General features: G+C 35.0%; 1 protein-coding gene across 1 annotated transcript in view; it reads right to left on the bottom strand.

Moving 5' to 3' along the window:
* Window positions 1-5: 5 nt before the first annotated feature.
* The window catches only part of Bmpr1a (bone morphogenetic protein receptor type 1A), a 67619-nt gene continuing 51275 nt past the window's right edge, over window positions 6-16349 (bottom strand). The window contains exons 7-12 of the mRNA XM_015500081.2: window positions 9749-9893; window positions 6225-6417; window positions 4524-4821; window positions 2213-2388; window positions 1052-1182; window positions 6-966 (exon numbers count right to left, since the gene is read on the bottom strand). Of these exons, the coding sequence (XP_015355567.1) occupies window positions 841-966; window positions 1052-1182; window positions 2213-2388; window positions 4524-4821; window positions 6225-6417; window positions 9749-9893 (1069 nt within the window). The 3' untranslated portion in view covers window positions 6-840. The remainder of the gene's footprint in view (window positions 967-1051; window positions 1183-2212; window positions 2389-4523; window positions 4822-6224; window positions 6418-9748; window positions 9894-16349) is intronic.

Raw genomic sequence — 16349 nt, 5'->3', positions numbered from 1 at the left:
AAAAAAAAAAAAAAAAAAAAAAAAAAAAAAAAAGATGGTGGTAGAAGGAAAATAGTCCAAATTTACAAACACTTTAAACTTCTTTTGGCTTTCATAGCAATTATATGGTAAAAGATATAGTTGGCGGGAAGCTACCTTAATTGCAAGGTAAATGGCTTTTATGAAATTGGCGAATCCTGGTCAGATATTGCATTTTTAAAGCACAAAAACACCAGCCACCAACATCTTCCTGTGCATTTATAAATTATTTTCTTCTAATTCAAATGGCAGCAGAGGAATACTGGTGTATGTGTGCACATGCACACACACACACACCGTCATCCAGGAAAGCATGATGCACTATCATGAACTAAGCAGAATTCCAAAGAGATCACAATCTATAGGCTGTTTTACAAAGGTAGGATACAAACAAATTTAATTTTCTCAGGTAGAAGGCAAAAGTGTGTATTTCTCCATCTCTGCTGAACTCATTTAGCTTCTAAGGCTTTCACAGAAAGCACCATTTTATGAACAGGCAATTCAGTACCCAGAGTTTGACTGGAGACTTATTCATCAGGACTGAAGTTTTGATGCAGTTCATAAAAATCCAATAAAAAAAAAGAAGGCATCAAAAACCATATTTAAAATAAAGCTGTCCACATGTGAAGAATGAAGTGTTTAGAAGTTTCCAGCTTGTCGTCTACAAGAGTACTGAAAGGTTTAATGTTAGCAGCCTGTGAAGGTGTAGTGAGGAAAGAGTCTGAGAACCAAGTCAACATCCTTATTCCATGCTAATTCCACCTGTTCTTGGGAGAACATAGTTCTTGCAGTCCAGAATTTCTCCTCAGGGTGGTTTAACTGTCAAATCTTTACATCTTGGGATTCCACCATCTTCGCAAGTGTCTTCTTGATTCTCAATGCTGTAAGTCTGGAGGCTGGATTGTGGGCCCAGCATTCTGACATCAGCTTCAAAACTGCTCGTAGACACTGAAAAGTAAATAGTACATAATGAGCAGAAATCATCTTTGGGAATATTCATCTAGAACTTCTTCAGGGGGTGAGCTCCACTTACTTCATCACTGTTCCATCGGTTAGACACAATTGGCCGCAAACGTTTGACACATACAACCTCACGCATATCTTCATAGGATGGGTCACCGGGTACCATGTTGTAATATGGCAATTGATACTCCTCTACTATCCCTGTTGGGAGAGAGAAAACATAGCAGCCATAAAATGGTGGCGAACAAAATACATCGATTTATGCAGCCTTTCTCACTGAGCTGTGACTAAAATGGATTCCTACATAAAGAAGAAAAGAAATATTGACTGGAGTGTTCACTTTTAGTAGCAAATGCATAATTTTCTCTTATTTATGTCCCATTATTTCCTCTACCTCAACCAGAAACCCCGTCACAATTTTGACAGTCTATCAACAAAGGGTATACTAATATATTCCTTAGCGGAGTAAAAGAAAAAAAAAAAAAATCATTCACTTACCCTGAAAACTTTTAATCTCAATCTAAGTATCTTCTACTTACCCAACTATTCCTTATAATAATGAATGCAGTTGTTGTTGTTATTATTATTATTATTATTTTGCAGGAGAAAGACTCACCATGATGCACAAAGAGTGTAAAGCAACAAGTCTGAGACTGTTCTTCTTAGAAAGGCCCAACTACAAGGTTGGCCCTTGGCTAGTGTCTAGGAACCTGAATGAAAAACAGTTCCCTACAAAGATGGAAACATCCCTAAACTGACATGTGTCTCCCTGTTCCCATATGGTTTGTATAAATAATTTGGTGTGTGCTGAACACCTGTGTTCAGAATTCTGGAGTCTGGAATCGGTACCTGCCAGGTAAAAGATCCTCATATGACTAGAATCCAATACAATCTATTGGTGTTGAGTGTCTAATGAACTTCTCTAGATTATATTGCTTCAAACACATCACAATTTGCTCTCCATTAGGACAGGACTTTTGGAAGTTTTGCCTATTTCTCTCAGAATTTTGCCTGAAGCACATTCTCATTTTGCTGATTTTGATTCGTATCCTTTCAGTATAATAAATCTGAGCAATGAGGACAACTACATGCTTAGTTCTGTGGGTCCTTCCACAGGAAATGTGAGTGGTCCTGGGAACTCCTGACATATGTATGAAGTTACCATTACATAACTGGAACTTTTAATTAAAAAAAAATCAAAGAATCAGAAACACATTACTCAAACTCTTACCTCCTGTGATACAACGACGAGCCATTTCCCAAATGATCAGGCCAAAGCTATAGATGTCAGCCATTATATAGGGCTGGAAATGGTTTTTATTCAGGCTTTCATCTAGCACTTCTGGAGCCATATAACGTTTGGTTCCCACTCTGGTATTCAAGGGTACATCAACTTCATTTGTATCACTGCAACAGGAGAAAGACAACATCTAGGTTGAGAGCCAAGAACAAAATTGTTTATCTTATGTTTTAGTTATATTTTATAAGGGTTCTCTTTCTAAAATAAATATACACGTGTACATATGTGTACATATATATATATACACATATTGTGTACATATTGTGTGTGTACTCATTTCCTTATCAGAAATCCTTGGGGCTAGAAATGAAATTTAGCATCTTCAGAATTTAGAAAATATGCCCTTTAAATACGTTATATATTATAGTAGGGTGTGCACTGCTCCTTAACATCATTACTAAATCTGCAGTGAAACACTAGTCTGACTACTCTCACTAAACTGAATGAAGGCCAAAAATAACCTTATATCAGGTTCAAGTCAGGTTTTGTCACCAAAACAGTTTGGTGCCTCTCTAAGAAAAAGAATAACACTTAATATAAGAAAAAGTAAGCCAGGCTTGGTAGCTCATGCCTATAATCCTAGCAGCTTGAGAGGCTGAGACAGGAGGATTGAAAGATCAAATCCAGCCTCAGCAATGACAAGGTGCTAAGCAACTCAATGAGACCCTGACTCTAAATAAAATACAAATTGGGTTGGGGATGTGGCTCAATGGTTGAGTGCTTCCAAGTTCAATCCCTAGTACCAGCCCCCTACCCCGGAAAAAAAAAGTGGTAGATAATTATATTTACAAAGAAGTGAATATGAGAATGAATCATCTGCTTTTGCCACTCTCACATGATAAATTCAGCATTCAAGACACGGGATTACATTGTTTCGGTGAAATTAGTTGTTATGAGTAATGTCTACATAAACATATTAACAATCAGTAATAAATGATTTATTAGTTTTTAATTGAGATTTTTTTAAAAATATATTTTTTTAGTTATTAATGGACCTTTATTTTATTTATTTATATGTGGGTCTGAGAATTAAACCCAGTGCCTCATACATGCTAGGCAGACGCTTTACTACTGAGCTACAACCCCAGCCCAAGATTAAATTTTAAAGTTGAAGACATCACTGCTTTATTGTTTATGCCCTTAGGTCTAGCAGGTTCTAGCAATTATTCTCAAGCAGAAATAAATATGACACGTTGTATTTTCTCATGTAGAACTGAAGAAATATTTAAGCCAACAAACACTACATCAATTTAGAATACTACAACGTCCAGGGAAGAAGATCTAGGTGGTTCTTACAGTTGTTTCATAAACTAAAACTTTGGGCTGTGGCTGTGGCTGAGCGGTAGCGCACTTGCCTGGCATGTGTGAGGCACTGGGTTTGATTCTCAGCACCATGTGAAATAAATAAAGGACTATCAACAACTAAAAAAAAAAAAAAAAATTTTTTTTTAAATTTAAAAAATAATAAAAAAATAAACTAGAACTTTCATTTATGGACTGATATGAATTGTGAAATGTAAAACAACTGCTGTATTCTGGAGTTATAACATTAAAATGGCTTCAATGATTTTCTAAAAATTTTACAATTCTATATTATTAAAAACTGAGATATCAAGCGATAATGGAGAACCAGCATGCTTATCTTTCCCCACTTACAGAAAGATATAAACTGAGGCATGATTTCTGAAGGGATAATATGCAATATATCATAATTTTATATATATATACACACACACACACACATACATAAACTGTCTCTTTTTTAAAAAACTATTTGTTCAAACTCTTTGTCTCAATAGTCCTTCTCTAGGAGTCCATCATGAAGAAACACCTGTAGAAGTACTCAAGAATATAGTATCTATATGAATAAAATACAATAACGTTCATTAAGACTTAAAAAATAAATAAATAAATAAATAAATGGGAGGCGATCTTAATGTCCCTTAGTTGGAGCACAGAAAAATGTACATCCATATTACTGAACACTATGAATTTATCAAAAAGAATGAGGTAAATATAAATAAACTGAAACAGAAAGATGTCTACTATAATAAAAAGCAGGAAATCAAGAATTATGTATAATTTTTACAAATAGATTAACCAAAAATTTAAACTATATATTTATAGACCTAATTAATGAATATTTACACATTTTTAGAATTCCACTGCATTGAATACAAACAAGCAGGTATCTTTTAGAAATTAAAATAATTTCAAAACAGTGGAGCAAAGAACCATCTACCTGTTGAATTTAACAGCAAGGCCCAGGTCAGCAATGCAGCAACTTCCATTTTTCTTGATGAGGATATTTTTGCTCTTTAGGTCTCGATGAGCAATTGCAGGCTTTCCTTGGGTACCATAAATTTCTGTGTGGAGGTGGCACAGACCACAGGCAGCTGAATAAGCCAACTTGAGCAGGGCTCTGGTGTCTAGTGTAGCACATTTCAGGAAGTCATAGAGAGATCCATTTTCATGATAATCAGTAATCAAATAGAGTTGAGTCCAGGAACCTGTGCCTTTAATATCTGCTGCTATAAAACCTGTCCAATTAATGAGTTTAAAAATGTAGTTATAATTAGAGAAGGCTGGGAGGAATCACGAATACTCATTCAGGATACTGAGAATAACTTACATTATCATGTATGGATAGTAATATTAATTTGACTTGCCTGCCAAAATTCTTGAATGTATTACCAAAAATTTTATTTCTGTCACTTATACATATAACTAGACTTCTGCAATAAATTTACAATAATCCTAACAATAATCATGAAAGTAATAGTAATATGACTAGGGAAAAAACATGATTCTCTAGTGGAAAAGGCTTTCAATTTCAAATTCAAAAGTAGACACTTTAATAAAGTGCATAATGTTTAACCAAGAGTTAGCTCCTAACTAAATCAGCTCACTCAACTAGCCCATCAATGCCTCATCTGCTTTTTCAGTCTGGCTCATTGACTACTGATCCACAGTACTGTCAACTTTACCTTGTCCTTTCTCTTCGTCTCTCCCTTAAGGTTGGTGAGTACTCTTCTGAGTTGAATAATGTTGCCCCCAAATTCACCTAGAATCTATAAACGTGACCTATTTGGAAATAGCATCTTTGTAGATGGGGCAACAAGATTAGGGTGGGCTCTAATTCACTGACTGGTATACTATAAAATGGAAATGCAGATACTGGCATACAGGGAAGAAGACCACATCATGAGAGAAGTAGAGATTGAAGCATTGTCTATAAGGCAAGGAATAGCACAGATTGCTGGCAACCACCTACAGCCAGGAAGGAGCAAGAGAGATCCCATAGAGCCTTCAGAGGGAGAATGACCATGGCAACAACTGATTTTAAACTTCTAGCCTCTGAAGCTCTGAGAAAACAAAATTCTGTTGTTTTACATCACCCAATTCATGACAATTTGTTATAGCAGCAACAGGAAAAAAATATAAGTGCTTGTTATATGCCTGACAATGTGCTATATTCACTCTCGAGGGATAGAGAAAAAAGAAATCTCAGGAAATCTAGATATAGCTAAGCACTCTACTAATTAGATCATACCTAGATTATTTTGCTACTGCATACATGAGGTAGGAAGGGGAATAGTACTAAGCACAGAACATAAAATGAAGCTTCACATTAGGTTATTGGGCTTATAAAAAGTAAAAGGAAGAAAGAGTTAAAGTTACCCTAGAAAACTGCTTAAGTTGCTTATAAAAGACTTGGTTTTCATTTGAATAAGTCCAATAAACTAGAATTACTGTCCACCTGAAACTCATTGCTATTTATTCAGCTGGGAAGCAAATACAGTGCATGGTTGGGACTGTTGTATTTAAACTGTGTACTCTACTGGGCTTCCTTTAGCCAAATGCACATACCACATGGCAGGTTTCTACCTGTATCCCATACCCTTGTCAGATGTGGAACAGACTAAAATCAAATCATACTCACCAAGTATATTTTCATGGCGCATTAGCACAGTTTGGTAGATTTCCGTTTCTCGAAACCAGCTAGCTTCTTCAGTGGTAAAAAACACTTTGACTGCCACTTTTTCACCACGCCATTTACCCATCCACACTTCTCCATACCGGCCTTTACCAACTTGCCGAACCATCTGAATCTGTTTGGCAATAGTTCTCTGAACCTTCACAGAAAAAAGTAAAAAGGTTTTGCGTTCTTAAAAATAACCCATTTAAACTGACAAAGGGATAAGATACTCCATCAAAAAGCCAGGTATATCCAACCAACCAATTCCAATGTTAAAACTTATACTGTACTTAAAAGAAGAAACACTGTACAATGTATTCTGAAATCATTAACAAATTAGTCAATGGGATAACTGTGCCCAGAAATGGTCACCCTTCAGTAGTCACTTTCCTTAAGGACTCAGGCTTTGGCTACATGACTTGCTTTGGGCAACAGAATAGCAAACGTGCTATAAGAAAAGGCTTGATAAATGTTTACATATAGGAGCTTGTCCTTTCTAGGTGTTTTTGGAAGCCCTCTTTACAACAGATAGCATCATGTGAACTGCCAGTCCTATGCATAAGCTATACCACCCAGCTTCAGCTGATCAAGTCTAGAAAATAAATGGCCCAGCAGAACCACAGAATCTTGAGAAATAATAAAGCTTTTTTGTGTATTTGTTTTTCTGTGGTGCTGGGGATTGAACCCAGGGTCTTCTGCATATGAGACAAGCACCCTACCAACTCAGCTACATCCCTAGCCCATATTTGTGGTTTTAAGCCACTAAGTTTTGTGGTCATTTATTATGTAGCAAATTGAATAAATCTCTTCACCTTGGTCTCTAAGGTGCAATACAGTCTGGCCCAGCCCCAGCATTCACTATGAACACTTAACATGCACTCTTTTTACTTGTTTATTTCAACTTTTAGAATTCACTCGTTTATTCTCATCTCAAGCTCTTGCTGTATATCCAATTCCCTTAGAGTGCTGTTTGTCTAGCTTTAACAACTTTATAGCACATGGATACTTCTCAATTACTGTGCTTATCACAATTACAATCTTATTCACATACATCTTTGCTTGAATTACACTCCCTGCTCACAGAATATAGGTATTTATTTGGGATAATATCTGAAGTACAATAAATACTTTACCTTTCATTTTCAGAAGCATTAGTGATTATTTTAAATTTAAAAGGACGCTATGTTCCAGGTTAGAAGTGCATCTAAAATGAACTAGGACTAAAGTTTGCATAAATCTAATCTGGCTTACTTTATGCATCATTTATTACAGAATCCTTTTGTAATATTTTTTAAAAAGTTAGGAATATTGAGGTATAATTTATATCCAATAAAATTAATCTTTTTTGAGAACAGTACAATAAGTTTTGAAAAATGCATGCAGTCATGCAATCACCAATATCACATTCAAGATAAAGAACATTTCCATTGCCTACAAAATTTCCCACTTAAGTTTAATCCCCTCCCCTAGTCTTTGACACCAGGTTTGTTTTCTGTCCCTACAGTTTTACTTTTTCTAGAATACCATGTAAACAGAAACATACAATATGTAGCCTTTTGTGTCTGGCTTTTTTTTTTTTAAATATTTTTTAAGTTGTATATGGACACAATTCCTTTACTTATTTTTATGTAGTGCTGAGAATAGAACCCAGTGCCTCACATGTACTAGGCAAGTGCTTTACCACTGAACTACAACTCCAGCCCCTGGCTTCTTTCATTTAGCATATAATCCTTTTGAAACTGATCCATGTTGTTTGTGTATTAGGAGTTTAATGGGCAATATTCTGTTGTATTAGGAGTTTGATGTGTATTAGGAGTTTTAAAAAATGCATGCAGTCATGCAATCAAACTCCTAATGTGTATTAGGAGTTTGATGAGTAATATTCTGTTGTATAAATGTTCCACAATTTGTTTATCCATTTACCAACTGATGCACTTCTGGGCTGTTCCTAATTTATGTCTGTTATGAATATAGCTGCTATGACAAAATTAACATTCAAGTCTTTGTAGATATGTTTTTATATTTATTTCTTAGGTAAAACAGCAGAAGAACTGCTTCAATATCAAGAAATTATATGCTTAACTTTCCGGTCAACTGGCAAACTGGTTTTCAAACTGGCTATACCATTTTTCATTCCAATTCATGATGTATGAAATTTGTAGCTGATCTATATATCTTTGTTGGTACTTAATAATGTCAGTCTTAGTCATTAAGGTGAATGTAGTAGCACTTCATTGTTTAATCTGCACATCCCTAATGTTACAGAGCACCTTTTCATGTACTTATCTGCTATTCTTTTATCTTATTTGAAGCAGTACCAGTTCAAATCTTTTGTTCATTTAAAAAAATTGGGCTGGGCAAGATGGTACAGTGGTAATCCCAGCCCTTGGAGGCTCAGGAAGAGGACTGCAAGTTTGAGGTTAAGTCTGGGCAACTTAGTCAAACCTTGTCTCTAAATAAAAGATGAAAAGGGCTGAGGATGGGCTGGGGTTGTAGCTCAGTGGTAGAACACTTACGCTTGCCAGGCACGTGTGAGGCACTGGGTCTAATGCTCAGTATCACATAAAAATAAATAAGAATAAAGGTATTTTATCTATCTACAACTAAAATAAATAAATAAATAAAAGTAAAAATTAAAAAAAATTAAAATTAAAAAAGATTAAAGTGAAGGTGGGGGCTGGGGATGTGACTCAAGTGGTAGCACGCTCGCCTGGCATGCGTGCGGCCCAGGTTCGATCCTCAGCACCACATACAAACAAAGATGTGTCCGCCGAGAACTAAAAAATAAATATTAAAATAAAAAAATAAAAATAAAGTGAAGGTGGGCTAAGGATGTAGTTCCATAGCAGAGTGTCCATGAGCTGTATCTCCAGCACTTTTGATACTATTTTAAATATTCATTTTAAATTTTAATTTCCAGTTGTTTGTTGCTAGTGTGTATATAAAGTCATAATATTTATAGAATGACTATATTCTGCAACTTGATAAACTCACTTATTGGTTATAGTAGCTTTACTGTCCCATGTTTTGGGATCTTCTACATAAACAATCAAGACTGCATATGAAGATTTACAGATTTCATTAGCCAAATTTTTAAACAGGATATCAATGTATTTACTTTCAACAAATGCAATTAACCAATTAAAAACTAATCTGGATATTTAGTGTTTTATAAGGGTGCTCTCCCATTCTCTTTCGTCTACCCTACTAGATTTCCTTTTGCTCATCCATTAATTTATATTTGATTGGTTCTTTTTATTTACCCATAAAGGTGAAGTTCCCTGTCGTCTATTTATACATGCACAACACATATGATTTTTTTAAAAGAATTCATTCTACATTGCCTCCCCTTAACCATCCCTCCACTCTGTCCAGCCCTTTTATTTTTTGGCTTCAAACTTGTGACCTTCCTGCCTCAATGTCCTGAGTTGCTGGGATTATAGGCACACACCACCATACCTAGTGCTTACTATGAAACTTTAACCTACCAATAATGGTAATCCAGATCCACTACCAGAACTCTGTGACTGATCAATAAGGTCTTTTAATGATTCTCCCACTGGAATAAATGCTTCATCCTGTTCCAAATCGCGATTGTAACGACGTCTGCTTGAGATACCCTTGCAATAATGTCTTTTAAAAGAGAAGAAAAGTATATATTAAAATTCTATAACTATATAATTCTGAGCTAAGAAAAATCTCAATATTTTTCACACTGCCATCATTCCTTCAGACAGAATCATATTCAATCAATATTATCACATAAAAATAAATCCTCTGTTACAATATACCTAGAGAAGGGGTTTAAGATGTGTAATGTTGTGTGTTGGTTAAAATGGAGAGATGTTCACATTATACAGACAAGAAAATAAATAAAAGATCAAAAAAGCAGATAAAGTGTCATTCCACCTGCCAAAAAGTTTTAAATATATGCTTTTAATATTTTTTATTTTGAGATAGGATCTCAATAAGTTGCTGAGATTATAAAACTGGACCACCACGCCTAGCTTAAATCATTCTGAAAATGTGTACAGCTTTCTCTCAGTCTGTGACAGCCAAGGCATTCCATTTACGGTGTTTTTATGTTAGTTTTAAATTTTAATGTAGTCAAATTAACCAACCAACCTTCTCTTGAGATATGATTTTGTGTCTTAAAATAACCTCCCCCTGCAAAAAAAACCAAAAAAACAAAAAAGCTTTCCCAGCCCTAATGTCATAAATCATCTCCCAAGGTTTTAAAATTCTGATTTTCTCATCAGGTTATTTTATCCACTTGGAATTTATAATATGTAATGGAAATTAGGCACAAATCAAGTTAGATTTATATTCTGTGTGGACAGTCCAATTTATTTAACAATTTTTATTATTTTTAAATACTATATGGGTAATCAACTCAAACGGATTAAACTTCAAAAGGCATTACAAAGATGTACAGTGAAAAATCTTCCCTCCCACTCCTATCCCTTAGTCATCAAATTTACTTTCCTGAAAGCAAACTATTTCTAGTTCCCAGTGTAACCTAAAGACCACTTATGCATATTCAAATCAAAATTTATATTTTAATGTTCATTTCCTCTGCTTTTCTTTTACTTCCAGAAGTGGCAATATACAATACACACTGTTTTGCATCTTGCCTTTTCACTTGGCAACGTATCTAGGATATCATTCCACATTAGTACATAAACAGCCTCCTGGTTTCTTGAATGCCTAGATATTATTCCACTATATGGCATTAACCACTCCCTTACTGATAACACTTAGATTGTTTCTAGTCTCGTTATATATAAGTGTGAAATGAAACAATTTTCTGGTATATCTATATGTGCAGTACAACTTCAGAGAAGTTAACACTGAATTTGTAATTCTAATGGAAAGTGCTACTGGCCTTCTTAAAGGTCACAGTTTTAATCCCTTTATCATCATATGAAGGCCTGTTTTCCCTATTCTTTTATCCATAACCTTTTTGAAGTTAGTTTTAAACTTTATCAAATTTTGTATTTCTAGAACTTGCAATGCTTAATTTTATCGAAGTATTATGTTCACTGATTTTAGAATGTTTTATAGTCCTTTTCTTTCTTCCCCTGATACTGATGATTGAACCCAGGGGTGCTCTACCACTGAGCTACATTCCCAGCCCTTTTTATTTTTTTAATTTTGAGACAGGGTCCTGCTAAGTGACCCAGGTTGTCCTCAAACTTGTAATCCTCCTGCCTCAGCCTCCTGAACCATGGGATTACAGGCATGTGCCTCCATGCCCTGTTTGATGTCATATAGTTTTTTGCGGCTTAGAAATAAAATGGCACTTCCCTATCTCCTTTCCTCCTCTTACCCACTTCAGAACCACATATTTTAACTTCTTGAAGCCTATTTGTTTAATATTTGCCTCATCATTTCTAAATGACATGCCTATATTGGTATTTTTAGTTCTCATTTTAGGTATTAACTATTGACCTCACATAGTGGGGTGAATATTTAACTCATTATGAACATTTAACTCATCGTTTACATCCCCATAAGCAGAAACACTTGCCATCCTCACACTCCCCCAACACAATTATAACATTATTTATTCAGATCAATATTCCAGTTTACATTATGACTAAATTATATACTATTCACATACAGGTCTTGTTGTATACCCAAACCCCTACATTAAGCACAATGAAAACTATAGTGCATTACTAAGGAAATGTGAAACCTGTGATGCATTGCAGGAACTCACCCAAGCACTAAAGAAAACACAAAACCCCATCCTGCCTACTAACAGTCTAAGAGAAGAGGTATGTCTATTCTCAAGTGTGTGTGTATGTGAATTTTTTTTTTTTTTTTTTTTTAAAGACAGGATCTCACTATACTGCCCAGGCTTGTCTCAAACTCATGGGCTTAGGGATCCTCCTGCCTCAGTCTCCTGAGTAGCTGAAACTTTTTTTTCTTTCTTTGGTACCAGGGATTGAACTAAGGGGCACTTAACCATTGAGCCACATCCCTAGCCTTATTTTGTATTTTATTTAGAGACAGGTTCTCACTGAGTTGCCTAGTGCCATGCCATTGCTGAGGCTGGCTTTGAACTTTCGATCCTCCTGTCTCAGCCTCCTGAACCACTGGGATTACAGGTCTGTGCCACCTGCCCAGCCTGAGTATCTGAAACTCACAGAGGTGTGACACCATACCTGGCATGTGTAATTTTATTTCAGTCTGTTCTAAATGTGATAAACCAACTTTCATTCAAAGTTAAAAATGCAAGGAAGAGTATCTCTCAGTCAAGAGGGGAGGCAGTCAGTACAACTAAATGACTCACATGATGGAACTATTAAGACAGGGACTTTAAAGTAACTGTGATTAAAATAATGAAATGCCTGTTAAAGGTAAGAAACATGAATAAAAAGACAAAGAATTTCAGCAGAGAAATGGGTTCAAATAAAAATATAAACATGTTTATCAGAGTATGATATGCAACAATGAATCTCACTATTATGTATAATTATAATGCACCCAATAAAAATTTTAAAAAAGCAAAGCATAGTATCAGAGATGAAGCATTCCTTTGATGGGTTCATTGGTAGACTGGAAACAGTTGAGGCGGGGGGGGGGTATCAGTAAACTTGAAAATAGGTAAATAGAAATTACTTGAAGTAAAATACAAAGAGAAAAAACTAACGACAATTGAAAAATGAAAGGGTTGTGAGGCAACATCAAATAATCTAAAACATGTATAACTGCAATTTCAAAAGAAGAGACAGACATCAAACCATAAATTCAAAAAAAGCTTCATGATACTTAAAGCATATTAAATAAACTCTCAAAATTACCACACACACCTAAACATATTCTGTTCAAATTGTACAAAACCAAAGATAAAATCTTAAAGGAGGCCATGAAAAAAATGTACATACAATAGATCAAAGGTAAGAATTTTGTCATAAATTAAGCAATGACAATGAAGTGACACCTCTGAGAGGAAGAAACAAAAAGCCAACCCAAAATTCTCCACCCAACAAAAGGCGAGAGAATTTATGACTAGCACACCTGTACTGTAAGAAGTTAAAGGAAGCTTCCAGGCAAGAATAAATGGATATCAGGTGACAACCATGGCACTCAGGCATGGCAGAAGTGGCACTGGGTAGCTCCTCTAGAACACTCTGGCGACCTTGCTTCCAAGGGCTGCTCACCTAAGCCAACAACATCCTCAGAAACCTTAATCATGAAAAATGTAGATCTATCCGGATTGGAAACACAGACTCTTTTCTGTCAGAGGAAACGTTGAGTGTTTACTTGAAATGAACTTTGAAGAGGACTCTGAAGAGATGGGAAGAAAGGAGCAAGATAAGAGAAGCATCTCTATCTCACTAGCACCCTCTCTCAGGTATAGAATGAGACCTAGATCCAGATACCTGTCCTACTGTTTTCAACTCAAAACTCTACCAAATTTCTTTTTGGTAGTAGAGCTCAGTTTCAGCTCCATTAGTTTCTCCCATAACCTATCTGCCTGCCTTTCTCAGTGTTGCTCTACAATAGTGTGTGATCGATATCTCCACATCTGGAAGCCAGGTATCTGATTTCTCTTTCCAGGCTTCATCATAGATGTGAAATGGTTCCTTTCTTTTCTTTGTTTTTTTTTTTTTTATTTTACTAATTTATTTTTTGTTTGATATAAAAATTTGTATCAAATTTTTTTTGTATCACATTTTAAAGTGCTATGTGACGTCTTGATTGTTGAATAAACTGCGAAATGATCAAATCAGGGTAATTAGCATATCCATCACCTTAACCTCTCATTTCTGTATGGTGAGTACATTAAAATCCTTTTCTAATTACTCTGATATATTACAATGCATTTTTATCAATTATATTCACCCTACTGTGCTAAAGAACACTATAATTTATCCCTCTTACTGTAACATTATGCCACAGCTAGCCATCTTCTCCCTAAACCCCTTCCCTTCTTCTCCCCAGTCTCTGGTAACCACTCTTGTGTACTTCCTTGTGCAAGCTTGTGGTTTTTGGTCTCTGTTAAGTCTAAGATAGGGTCAATTATAGCAAAATGATAAAGATCATGCACTTTGAAGCAGGCATGGCAACATACTTCTGTAATCCTAGCAACTTGGGAGGATGTGGCAGGAGGACTGCTAGTTCAAGGCTAACCTGGGCAACTTAATGAGATCTTGTATCAAAATTTAAAATAAAAGGGGTTGGAGGAGATCATGCAGTTTGAATCCCTGCTCTGCTAATTATTCAGTAGTATCAAGTAGGTTATTTAACATCTCTGAATCTTTATATTTTCACAAAAAAATGTGAAGATGAACCTAACAGGGAAGTTTCTGGGTGACTGTGAGAATTACTGGAGATAATATATGTAAAATGCTTAGCACAGTACCTAGAATACATTAGCATAATAAATGGGGTAGTAGTTTTTTTTTTTTTTAAACAACAACTATTGTGGGTAATACAATACCAACAATATTGCTGGCCTTTTCTAGTTTTTTAAAAAAGATTCATCTGAAATTGATTTTCATGTTATTTCTGAGTGATGTTTTTGTCAATTGATTTTTGTAGGCCTGCCATCACCAGGGAAGTAAAGCCATTCTCAGTTGTAGAATTTATTTTAAATGCTCATGATCTACAAATGTTTCTATACTACCTGTTGTGAAACCCTGTATCTCTTTTGCAGTTGGCAGAATTACTGTTTTACCACTGTTACTTCTTAACACTGTTGAAATTTGATTGAATATGTTCTCATTTCACTGTTTTTTTGTTTTATATTTTGTATCACATATTTGGCATGATTTTTATTTTATCTTAAAACATTCTGATCATATTATAAATATTCATTTAATGAATTTAAGTAAAAAAGTAATAGGATATCAGATGAAAACTTGAATTTAAAATTTAGAGTTAAATAAATTAAAAGTGCTGGAAATTATAAAAAATAAACATGGATGACAATTTTTCTTATTTTTAATCACTTTAAAGCTGATCAACAGCATCTTCATTAGGCATACAATTAGTGTTTATATTCTTATTAAATGAAATATTACTTGGCAATTTTTTTTTTGCTACTGTTACTATAGTTTCAAAATTGCTTATTTTTATTATTGAACTACTATGGGACCAGGAGTCCTCTAATAGGAGTGAAGATGGATGACCCATTATCAAGCTACCAGTAGGCTTTATATCTCATAAATTAATCAGTGATACTGTTTCCCAAGCAGCATTCTGGGCCAAAGGATGGCTGGTAAACACCAACAAAAGTTACTGAGTACTGTGTGGCAAGCATGGGGGGATATGCTGATTCACCATTTTCATCCATAATAATTCAACGGAGAAGCAACAATTTAAACAGCTTAGTTGGCCATCAATATTAATGGACAGGTAATCTCTGTTGTCCTTGAGATTCCTATTCAATAGGAAAGGCAGACTTTAGCCAGATATTTATGATAAGTAAGTGAATATTTGTGAATGTAAAAAGATTTAAGGTGAAAGTACTAAGTGTAAGGGGTAGAATCATAGATCTAACCAGTGTTAAGGATTAAAGGAGCTACAAAAGCGAATGAGAAATTCTATGCCAGAGGAAAGTATAAGGAACTGGCAAAACAGTACAAAATGATAATTAATCCAGAATGGAGAATGGTGATAGTTTAAGAGGTTTTAGAGAAGACTGATTTTGAGGGTCTTGTTATGAATATAAATTTAAGAATAAATTTGGAGATTTATCTAGATTAACTGAAACAGGTCACCAGAAAACAGTGAAAACAAAAGGTTAATGAGACACATAATAAAGATGAACCTTAATATGCTAAAAGACCTCTTTTTAATTTTATCCTTTTATGGCTTGCTATGAACAGCAAACTGACTTGTTCAAGTCCAGCTAAACATGAATAAATATCCCAAATTACTAATCTTATACAACTGATAAGTAATGTATCTTCAAGTAGATAAAAATAAAACATGAAGTTCAAAAGCTAAATAAACAAAGCAGTCATGGAGTTCTCTGTAATATTTTGCTTAAAATTGTGAAGGAAGGGCTGGGGATATAGCTCAGTTGGTAGAGTACTTGCATGTTCAAGGCCCCAGCACCCCCCCCCCCCCCCC

Source organism: Marmota marmota, unplaced genomic scaffold (genome assembly GCF_001458135.2).
Source record: "Marmota marmota marmota unplaced genomic scaffold, marMar, whole genome shotgun sequence".
Classification (NCBI taxonomy): Eukaryota; Metazoa; Chordata; class Mammalia; order Rodentia; family Sciuridae; genus Marmota; species Marmota marmota.
Note: the sequence above shows the minus strand (reverse complement) of the source record. Positions and strands in the feature narration are given on the sequence as shown.